This window comes from Eschscholzia californica, unplaced genomic scaffold, assembly GCF_041429995.1.
Source record: "Eschscholzia californica isolate CP2 unplaced genomic scaffold, dmEscCali1.0.p SCAF_3, whole genome shotgun sequence".
Classification (NCBI taxonomy): domain Eukaryota; kingdom Viridiplantae; phylum Streptophyta; class Magnoliopsida; order Ranunculales; family Papaveraceae; genus Eschscholzia; species Eschscholzia californica.
Window position 1 is genome coordinate 54,256,197 of NW_028238420.1, and position 11,330 is coordinate 54,267,526.

General features: G+C 37.3%; 1 protein-coding gene across 1 annotated transcript; it reads right to left on the reverse strand.

The window, feature by feature from the left end:
- Positions 1-1,481: 1,481 nt before the first annotated feature.
- Positions 1,482-10,101, reverse strand: LOC147551917 (uncharacterized). Its single transcript, XM_086670062.1, has 13 exons — positions 10,051-10,101; positions 9,114-9,482; positions 8,874-9,020; positions 8,597-8,711; positions 8,411-8,505; positions 8,098-8,201; positions 7,491-7,528; positions 5,656-5,891; positions 4,644-4,737; positions 4,349-4,539; positions 4,035-4,254; positions 3,054-3,221; positions 1,482-2,062 (listed from the first exon to the last, which is right to left on the reverse strand). Exons 2-13 carry the CDS (start codon positions 9,327-9,329, stop codon positions 1,902-1,904), a joined length of 1,785 nt encoding a protein of 594 aa, XP_086526188.1. The 5' UTR covers positions 9,330-9,482; positions 10,051-10,101; the 3' UTR covers positions 1,482-1,901.
- Between the last annotated feature and the right edge of the window lie 1,229 nt (positions 10,102-11,330).

Here is an 11,330-nt window from a genome sequence, read left to right on the forward strand (position 1 = left end):
ACTAAAAAAGCTAAAGTTAAACTTGAGGGGGGGTGAACCGAAGCCGCAAGCAAGTGCGCGTCCTCGTTGTTAATTCTCGGGCAAAAGCTGAGAGACAGATGTTGACTATGGACCCCCTCACGTACACCGTTGATTTCCCTCAAAAGCCGCCACGAGTCATCAATTTCCACGGATGAGATCAATTCGACCAGAACCCTAGAATCTCCTTCAAGTATAAAGTCTTCTAACCCTTGTTGATCTTTTTAGAGAGAGAAAACTGCCCGAAACTTGTTGATTTTAGGTGAAGGGACATTTTCCTGTTCTCAAAAATATTGTATACATCCAGTCATCCACCCCAACCAAACCAAATTATTTGCAACCGGTTGTTTATACCTTCCAAGAATATATCACATGCCTGGTTTAAACTTACCGCTTGGCGTGGCTGTGGCTTGTCTAACACGCCACGGCTGTCAAACGGGCCATGCCGCCACGTTGGCCACAACTAGTTTAACACCCACAAGAATGTCACTAATGGACTTGAACTCCATCAATCCTACGAGAAGAGAAAAGATTTGCATTCAAATAATTTCTCTTCTTATAAGGATCTGTCTGCATTGCACAGTTTTGACTACAAAGGAGTGCAGTTTGTTTGCAATGGGTTTTAACGGAATTATATTTTTGGGTTATAGCGTAGTTGCATTGGATTTGGAGCGAGTTAATACTGTAACACAGTACAGTGGTTAAAGCTACAATAGATTTGCATTGGGTTGTGTTGCATCGAATTTGCAGGGATTTGCAATAAGTTGCGGAGTGTCCAACTGAACTTGGGTTGCAGTGGATTTGCATTAGGTTGCTTTCCATTAGGAGTATACTGCGAACAAAATTAAATTTGCAATAGATTGCATTGGTTTGACCCAGAGGATCTTTTGAAAGTGTTTAGGGCCGCCGGACCGAGACAAAACTTTGGTTGTCTAAGGAAATTGGGTCTTCCCCCCAATTGCCTCATGAAATAGTAGCAGCCCGGATCTCTTTGCCCTTGTATCTCCAACATTCCAAATGGCAGCACACCTACTTCTACCTACTCTTACTATCTACTTTCATCAACTTGACTTCCTGCTCCTTCCAAAGGTGCTTCTCAAACATTAATAGGACATGCTCGAAAAGGTGGCCTGAAATCAGAGACGGATGCTAGATATCGCCGAATTAATCCAGAGAGAGACAAACGGGCATAATTTCGCATGTTCACCTTGGCCTTCGGCCAACCTTTTTTGGTATCCTATAATTTTGGCTTCCAAGAAAAGTACTTGAGCAATGCATATATTCCCTGCTTAACAAATTCCAACACCAATAGATCTGCAAACCAAATTCAGAAAAGCAGCACTACCCTTAGTTCATTGACCAGAGGTTTACAGATCTACCAGAGTTATAGGGGAGCGCCATTTCAGCTACCACCATCTGGAGTTGACCAGAGGAGTAATACTGTAATATATAGATCTTCAACGGATTTCAAAAAAAGTTGCATTATGAAGTTAACAAGAGAGTCAATAAATATGCTACAAATTGATTCGGTAGAAAATGATGCAAAATCTAAGGTCGGTGACCACCTAAGTCATCTTACCTGCAACAAAAAATCTAACACAACTTCAGTATTTAGAGTGGAATGCACAAGAAGTAAATCGTTGTTCAATAACATGTTCAAGCAACTCTCCCCATCCGGCGGCCATTAAAATTTTGCGCTGTGGCAGAAATGGCAACCAACAACCGTAGAATGAAAACCCAAACAACCTTTTTATGAGTGAAGACTACGCACGGAAAATGTATTCCGTTAAGAACCCTAAAGCAAAATAATGTTTAATCCTACTTCAATTGTACTTTTACAACTAGCTGCAATCATAGTTTTGCTAGATATTCACACAACCTGTTCAATTGGTTTTCTTCTCTTCTTCCGACTTTTCATCTGTAACAACAGCGCTGCCAATAGCTGCCTGGTCATCATCTTCACCGCCAAAGCCAAACTCATTTACACGTTTTCGGTCCACTGGATACACCCACCTTTGGTAGATATATATCAAAAAGATAAGATCTGCAGAGAAAAAAGGATAAATTCAGAAGGAAAAAAAGTCAATATAGATATGAGAAAGATGTAGAACATCCAAGTGAGAAACAAAAAACAACATCAATTAATAATAACTACAAGTAATATTTTGAACCCCGCCTTTTCTGATTTTATGCCTTTTCGAGTGGCAACACTACACTTCCGTTATATACTATGTACCTAAGTTATATGTTTATTTAACAGAGTAATTTACTATGTTCATGGCATATTCTTCAATGTAACATGAAATACAACCGGCATGTCTATATTATGTGGGCGACCAACCCCGCCCCACTAATTTTAGATTCCTTCGACAAGCCTCGATTTTCACCCTGACAACCTAGCCTAGCCTTCACAAACCAATTCAGAAAGAAGACCACAACATACAAATAGAAGATTACTTATAGTAGAGGTGCCATCATAAGTTATAAAGGTGGAGTTTTCATCCTTCAGACGTCTATCCGTAGTTATTTGTTAATAGGGTGAGTTTTATCCAAATAAAAGTGCAAAAGTTCATGCATCTTCCGTATTCGCGGCCCACCCAACGACGCGAGCAACATCAGTGCCTTCTAGGATTGTTTAAGTTGATACTAAAGATTCACGTAAGAAGGTCTCAAGTATAAAATAAAACACCTAATAACTACTACAAGAAACTATGTGTACGGGTGTCGGGCACATCCCAGTGTCTGGCTTTTCCAATCTGTTGTATCCACTATCCAGCGCCTCATACAAGTGTCAAATATTGATACTTCATACTCGTACTAGTTGCTATATTACATAGTCCATAACTACTCCAGCATATTTATTTATTTGAAGAGTAATGATTCTTGAATCTCTGTTATAGGATAATAGAAACATTAAGGAACCCTTGAAGTACTGAAATAGTACTTTACCGTAGTGCTGGACATTTTTTAATGTTGCAGTTATAGTATAGCATTAGATTTCAGAATAAATGAAAAAAGGGATTATTTGAGCTTACCGTCTCGGAACACTGAAAGCCTGTGTAGCATGGGCATCTTTATGACAAAGGCAAAGAGATCGTCAATTATTGTGTTGAGGAACTTGTATGTCATCTGTCTCCAGGGGAGATGGGCGACTGACTTGAGCTTATAATTTATGAAGAGTTGAGGACACATCATGATAAAACCTGTTAATTCATAGATATGGAGGTCAGGGTCTAGGAACAAAATATGAGTACAATATGTCATTTAACACAAATTGGTACAGCTGCATAGTAATTCAGGCAAGAACACAATTTTGCTCAATCAAGATTGATATAAACCAACTGACTAGCTTGATTGATTAATCTTAAAACTAAACAAACTTTTAGCAGCATCATGAAAAACACACAGCGAACAACTAATATCAGCTGTGACATTATTCACATAATCACGCGAAGGGATTTCACTTGTGAAAATGCTAAACATCAATCCAAACGACATCCCTTGTGAATACAATAATCCCTCCTTGACCACCACACATTCAAGACAAGACTTATATGTGTATTTTGGATTAATTGTCACATAAGGTCGGAAGCTAGCAAGGACAACTTTCGAACGCTGACACTATCAAATTTATCATAGACGAAATTCTCTCATTGTGGGACCATAAGACTGTTACTCAATAAATGTATTCATTCAAAGTTTCAAAAAAAGATGGTGCTTTTGAAGTATAAATAGAAGCTCAACCAGATGAATGTCATTATTATGCATAGCCATGTCATATTCAGATCACTCGCCAGTTGCTCAAATTATACATTCATGTCTAGAAATCGGAATCTTTTTACGCAGCCAAATAATGATCGCATACATATCTTATCATCTGGATTTCTTCTAGTGATTACGGTCAGAATCCCCAGCAAGTTTTCTTAGAGCGAGTGATTAAATGAAGAGTGCATTACAGACTAAGATAGAAACAGAGTAACAGACAAAATGAGGAAGATCCAAAGGAAGGAGCTTACCGAACATATAAACACAACTTGTGAGTGAAGAGAGGACCCACGAGTACCAGCTTCTGTGGCGCTCATACTTAAGAGAGTAAACAGAAGAGCATGCAACAAGGAAAAAGAGCAGATAGGACAGATATTTCATTGCCATATCGTCGTACTCCTTTGTCATGTTTCCTGCATATGACTCCCGGTCTCGGAATCTCAACATCGGTATCCTTCCACTTCTATCAACCTGGCAAAGAAGGAAGTTTTAGAAAGCACTAATATTATCTTCTTAGAAATATGGGTCATGTGGCAGTAGATGTGTGTGTTGTGAAGGAACACACCTCTATGTGCATGGCCTTGCCAATCTTCCAAAACTCAATGCAAACACCAACACCAGAACTACCAAGGATCATCCATGACGTATCATTGTCAAGCAAGTAGAGGAAAACAATCAACTGAGAAAAAAAGCTCCAAACAACTGTCTTTGCCGATAATCCTTCCATGGACTTATTTTTGTTCCAAAATTGGATATCTGCAGAAGGATAGAATCATAGAAAAAGTAATTCATGAATCTTGATGAAGAGCTTCTTAAAACCTAGTCAAACAAATCAGTTATTTAGCACATTCATCACTTACCGTTCTTGAAAGCAAGGAAATCAAACACGGAATGAAGCATTGAGACAACCATAGTGATCAGTAGGAGATAAGGATTTCCCTCCAAGAATACCCTCTGACAATAAGGAAAAGAAGAAAAAAGATTAGTACACATAAAGTGGCAACCAGAGCACTTACTCTGGTTACAAATAATAGTTGTAAAGGTACAATCTCTTGTAGCAATAATTAGCTAGATACGTATATACTTGTCACTAATCATGGAATCTTATGACTAAAACAAAGGTAAATAGATATTCAATCACAGATACCACATCCCATAAAAACACAGAAGAACAGATCTAATCCAATCTACTCAACATTCCACAAGATCCACGCTGATCGAACGTGTAAACACGTCAAAAAATTTAATTATGTTTTTTAAGATACTGAGATCATTCAGGCAGACGAAATTACAGAACCAAGACTCAAAAACAAAACATTGCCTGACTAGAATTTTCTCTCCCACGAGTGGAAAGCTGACGAGAACGAGAAAAAACTCCGAAAAGGAAAAGATTGATGCTAGAGTATTCAAGGACACGGGCCTTTTAAACAAAAATGTGTGCAGCTGAAATACGATGGCTTCAAATTCAGAGTCCAAAAAACTCAACGAATATTATAGGCTACAAGGACACCCAACTCGAAATAAGATGGCTTCAAATTGAGAGTTCAAACACTTTTCCTCTACAAGACTGCTATAGAAAGCACATATCAAGTACTTGAGGAACATGATGAGAAACAACGTGTCTAAACACAATAATACAATAATAAAAGTACTAAAGGGCATAGAAGTTCGATTTTACTTCAATATGAAGCATCATCTACCATTTCAAGCTAAATGGTAGGTCATATCAGAAAAAGGCAGTAATTGGTCCTGTGTCAGTAACTTATGAACCTTGCTTCAGGTTCTAAACGAAACAGCATGCCCTTTTGACTTTCTTAATAGTTTTTTTAATATTATAACCTTATACAGAGACAAGGTGAAGTACGCCAGTACCTTGAGTTCATCAGCCTCGCCGTCTATCATGCTTCCGTAACTTCGGTGGATCTGGAATGACTGGTCAATCTGTAAGAACAACTGCCACTTCGTCATACTCATTGGACTGACCTCCAAATTCAGAGGTACTTCTGTCACGGTCTCATTGAGGGCTATGAGCTTGTCTCTAAGCAACCAAAACTCATTGAAGAAAACTGTTGGATAATAATTGCCCGTGGTAGCCTCAACGTTCAAATCTGAGTACTTCAGTTAAGGAACTAATCGCAATCATCTCGAGTTCAGATTAGGGACTTCCGTTTATCAAAGACGCAAATTTGCCAAACACTACCATTTATTCAACTAGTGAATAAATTATAACTGAAGTATGGACATGTTTTGTAGCACATGGCCGAATCAAAACGAAACTATTGGAAAATAAATAAGACTATTAGTTGCACGTGATTGTTGCTTCATGCTACAATTTATTCAGAAAACATTAGTTTTCAAAAAAAATAATATATAAACATTACAAATTTACATATATTAATTATATTCTAGTCTTATGCCCTTACAGGATGTTGATTGCTATCCATGTCTCATTGTGAAATACATTGTATTTTATTTCTTTCAGAAATTTATGAAGATACGTAAACATTCATAACCTCTACGCAAATATAGCTGTTTTGAAAAACATTGACAATTTCCAAACTAAAATCACACAAAACCTACATCGAATCCAAGCTTATAAAAGTCAGCAACGTACAGAAAAAGACAAAGGGGCAATATCCTGACCCAAGAGTTCCCGATACCCAAGACCCTAAGAGAACATATGTCAAATAGCTAAATCCATTCCATCTATTACCCCCCATAGCCCATACTACTTACGATGTGGTCCACCAACTCCGACTGATTCGGCCGCCATTACCTGACTTAATCTGTTTGCGAACTGATTTCAGCCAACATCACCAATACCTCATGATCCCACCATGTCAATAACACCATCCATCACCTCTAGCTCTTCCCACTGCCTAAGTGAACCAATAACCACCTCCTTATTTCCTACTTACACTATGTATCAAAGACATCTCCTGGCCTAGGCACCCAATGCAACAAATGAAAAGCTTGATCATTACCTTTTTCTTAGTTTTCTACTTGAAGCTCAAAATTGTTAAACACTCCATGACTCCATGTTTTGATCGATGGTTACAGTCTTGACAAAGGTATGAAGTATATCATGAATATTTATGAAAAGACAATGGAAGAACATGCAGGGATGTGAACAGGAAATTATATCTGGTTGCCCTAGCCATGGGCCTAAAGGCTCACAGTTTGCCTCACTTGGTGGCGGAAACTAGCTTGTACTAATTGTCAACCCATCCATAAATTAGATTCCTCTCAATATCATTTGATCCTCCCTCAATTTGTAAGTCTTTGTTTTATATGGTTTGAAGTTAACAGAGCAAACAGAAAAGTTGGACCTACAAAATCTTATTCCTGAAAAACCTTTGTCTAACCAAAACATTTCACATGACATTTTGTAACAAATGAGGATTTGTGTCCCGAACTTGTCTCTATAATAGAGCTAATTAATTTTCAAGAAATTATGTTTCTCTAGTGTGCAAATCGTAATCGTAAATATCCTAGTCATGCTTATTAATCTCCTGATCTCTGAAAAAATCATCATTACTTACCAGTTAATCAGAAAAAAGTTAAGATTAGTTTTGATTAAAGTTTGTGAAAAAACAATTGAAGGCAATCAATAACCCTGAAAGATTTTGTATAAAAAATATAGTAGTTAATCAGAAACAAATATGAAGTACCGTACAACTGACAACCAGTATTGTTTTCAAGGATACAAGGAGCAATATTTGGTGGAACAGCATTCTGGGAATACCTGCAGATATTTTCAAGGACAAAATTAAGATGACTCGTGAACATGAAACAAAGAACAAGATAACACATAATGATCATCACTTATTCTTCCTTAGTAAGGAGGAATGGAAATGTGAAAGTGTAAAACACCTCAAAAACAATTTCCATATAACTGAATCAATCCTGAATTAAGAAACATCCATCGAGTGTTAATAACGTCAAAACTTGAAGGTTTAAGCTGGATTTCATTTCTTTTATGTTTATAGAACTGGAATTTATTTCTTGTTCCAGTAGAAACTTTCTAAACTGTGCTATACCATTTAACGGGTATAAAAAAGCAGCAAAGCTGCAATAGTGGAATTCTTCAAACTTTCTTCCTTCTAAAGCAATTTACTGGTAGAGATACCACTCACGAAGTACGTGACAGTAATAACTCTAGCAATTTTCAGTTAGGGACAGATGGAGCTTAACTATCATTCTTTCACAAAGAAATAATTTTTCTCTTTTTCAGGAAAAGTTAGAAAGAAAACATGCTTAGCATCAACAGGACTTTCACAGTGAACAAGGAAACTGAAACAATAAGCAAAATACCGTGTAAAGTCATCAACCAAATTGATTGTAATATTTGGTTTCCAGTACGAAATCCATTCTGGAGGACCATCATTTTTAGCATCAACAGGACTTTCATCAGTTCCCTAAAACAAGCACATATATCATCAAGAGACAACAAATGATATGAAATCCTAAAACTTATGAAAAAGTTCATGAAGAAAATAAACAATGAATCCTACCCGTATTTCTCTATCACCAGATGAGAACATTACATACTTAAGTAAAATAAGGAGAAAAAAAAACACAACACAAGTACACAGTAATTCCAGTACTTGGGTAACATAAAACAAACCTCAGCCACTTGTTCGGTCTCTTCAGAGTTACTAGAATCCCCTAACAAGCTCTTCTTGTTACTTATTTTTGACTTGGGCAAGTAAGTCACAACAGCTGAACAAAGAAAGAAAATAAATCGAACAGAAAGTTAAACTACAATGAGTCATTCCTTTATCGAAAGACAAAACAGAGTGACGAAACTTACGATGTGTTCTCCCAAAGGCACCCAACGGCTGATATTCAGGGTCGGTAGGATCTGGGGTATAACCCGATCGGGCGAAAAACACATGAGCATAAAGACTTCCATTATGCTTCACAAACTGGAAATACCCAAGTGTTTTAAAATGAATCAAACAGTTAGGGACCAAAAACCCAATCATAAAAAACGGAAAAAAAAAAAAAGTAAAATAATATCATAAACAATAAGAACTGATATAAAAATATGATTTTGATTGAAATAGAGGGTTATAAATTAAATATACCTCAGAGGGATGGTAAGTGAGTGATAAAGACCTAGTACTTTCTGATCCCCAAACAGCATAAGGAATACTAGTCTCATGCCAAATTAGGGCATCTTCATTACCAAAATCATTAAATTTCTGGTACTCAGATAAATAAACCCACATATCCTATTAATAGAACAACAAAAAAAAACATTCAATCAAAATACAATCATCAAAATTGGAAAATAGAATTAAGTAATAATATAAACCTAAACCTACCAGGGTTTCGCCTTTATTGAAAAGATTAGAGATCTGAACAGAGGGTTCTGAGCCTGTTGTTGGTTTCTTAGGAGAGAAAAACTTAGAAGCGAAGTACCAAAAAACAGCAATCCTAATGATTCCAGTTATTGATTGTTTAAAACCTCCTTGTTGCTGCCGTTGCGGCGGTGCTCCTGCTGCTGCTGCTACTTCTCCACCACCCGTTGGGGGCGCCATGATTATTATCTTCGAAGTGAGATTTCTCCAACTCAAGATTTGAGTTACCGGATCGATCACAACTAATAGAGAGAGGTGGAGAGAGAGAGAGAGCAGTATAAAATTGAGTGCTCGAGGAGTATTTATTTCGATGAGTTTTTGGGAATCGGGATTCTTATAGGCCAGCCCTTTCCGGAAAGATAAATAGTTTCGGGGCGTGAAGACTTGGTCAAAAATTGGTTAATTTTGTTTGACAATTTTATTTAGGGGAAAGTAAAATACTTCTCCACCTCAGCTCTCTCTCTCTCCATCTCACCTCACTCTCTCTCCATCTCACCTCACTCTCTCTCCACCTCACCTCTGTCTTCTCCGATTAGGTCGCCGGCCGGAAAATTTTCCGACCGGCGACCATGAAAAAAAAATTCACTCTCTCTCTCTCTCTAGAAACTCCGGCGAACTTCAACAGACCGGAACTCCGGCGAAGGGAAACCCCTTCGCCGGAGTTTCTAAAGAGAGAGTGAAATTCTTTTTTTTTTTCATGGTCGCCGGCCGGAAAATTTTTCCGGCCGGCGACCTAATCGGAGAAGACAGAGGTGAGGTGGAGAGAGAGTGAGGTGAGGTGGAGTGTTTTTTATTTGTTTCCCTTTAAAATTTATTTCCCCGGAAAATTTCTAAAATTCTACATATTCCCTTTAAAATTTCACACCCCGGAAACTATTTAGCTTCCCCCCAAAGCGCTGGCCTTCTTATAAGGCCGACTTTCACATCAGACCTCACTAAATAGCTCTAATTATATGAGAGAACCAACTTTTATCCATAACTACCCCACTCTCGGGATGTTTGCTCTCGCCAAGGAGATAAGTTAAAATATGTTCGGGGATAACCGAATAAGGGAGATTGTCCAAAGTTGTTAAAGGCAATACCGAGTTTGGTTAAAGACAATGTGTGTTTAAAAGGCAATGCCTCAACAAATGTTTGAGCTAACAACCTCATCGCCCGACCACTGATCTTGACTGTTTTTTTTTATTCTTTCTTCATCTTCGTCTTTTTTTTTTTGTTCACATCTTTCTCTAATCGCCTGACGACAAAGTATTGTTAAATTTGATTCTCCAACCTCGAGCCACACTTCACCCACATATCAATGATATTGTTGTTCACGTTGATAAGCTAATAAAAAAGTTCAACAATTAAAAATTCAGAAAGTTCTCTTTCCATAACCAAATATGTTTTGTTGTACTTATTTTCTAATATGTTTTTGTTAAAGTTTTCTTTCATTTAATCTAGTTTGTATTTACATCAAATACGAATGTGGTGTGTACCTCAAATACACCTTCTCTCTCTATGTTGTTCCTTCTTTGGAATTTAATTTTCTAATAGATACAGATGAGAGGGAACAAGAAGAAGGAAGGAAGATGAGGAGAAGAAGATGAAGGAGGAACGGAAAAGATGAAGGAGGACGAAGAAGGAAGAAGAGAGAGAAAAAAATCAGCCTTAAAAATAGCATTGCCTTTAATCAAAATTGGTCATAATGAATTTTTTTTTTTTTTTTGTTGAACTAAATTGGTCATAATGAATTGAGTAAGTTAATTTTGCAAAGTACATTGCCTTTAACAATAAAGGGCATTGCCTGTTAAATTTCCCATCGAATAATTCCAAAAATCCAATAAGTTAGACGAAAGAGTATAGGAAGCAAAAACATATGGAGAGGAGTTACATTCGCTATAGCAATGGCTAAATAATGTTGATTCAAGAAGATTACATTTGTGATTCACGTCACTGGTAATATGACGGAGTCGCCAAAGTGTGTCGTTTGAATGACTTGTAATACCTTGGATTATTGTGTTAACATCCCCTTCAATTATAACTCTACTGAAGTTGTAATTATCTATGGCAAGATCGAATACCAGTAAGAAAGTTTGAGTTTCTGCCATTTCAATTGAATGTTTATTTGTAATCTCTGGTGCAATGGAAAGAATGGTTCCATCTCGGTCTTGTGCGACTAATGACGTGGTTGTTGTAAAG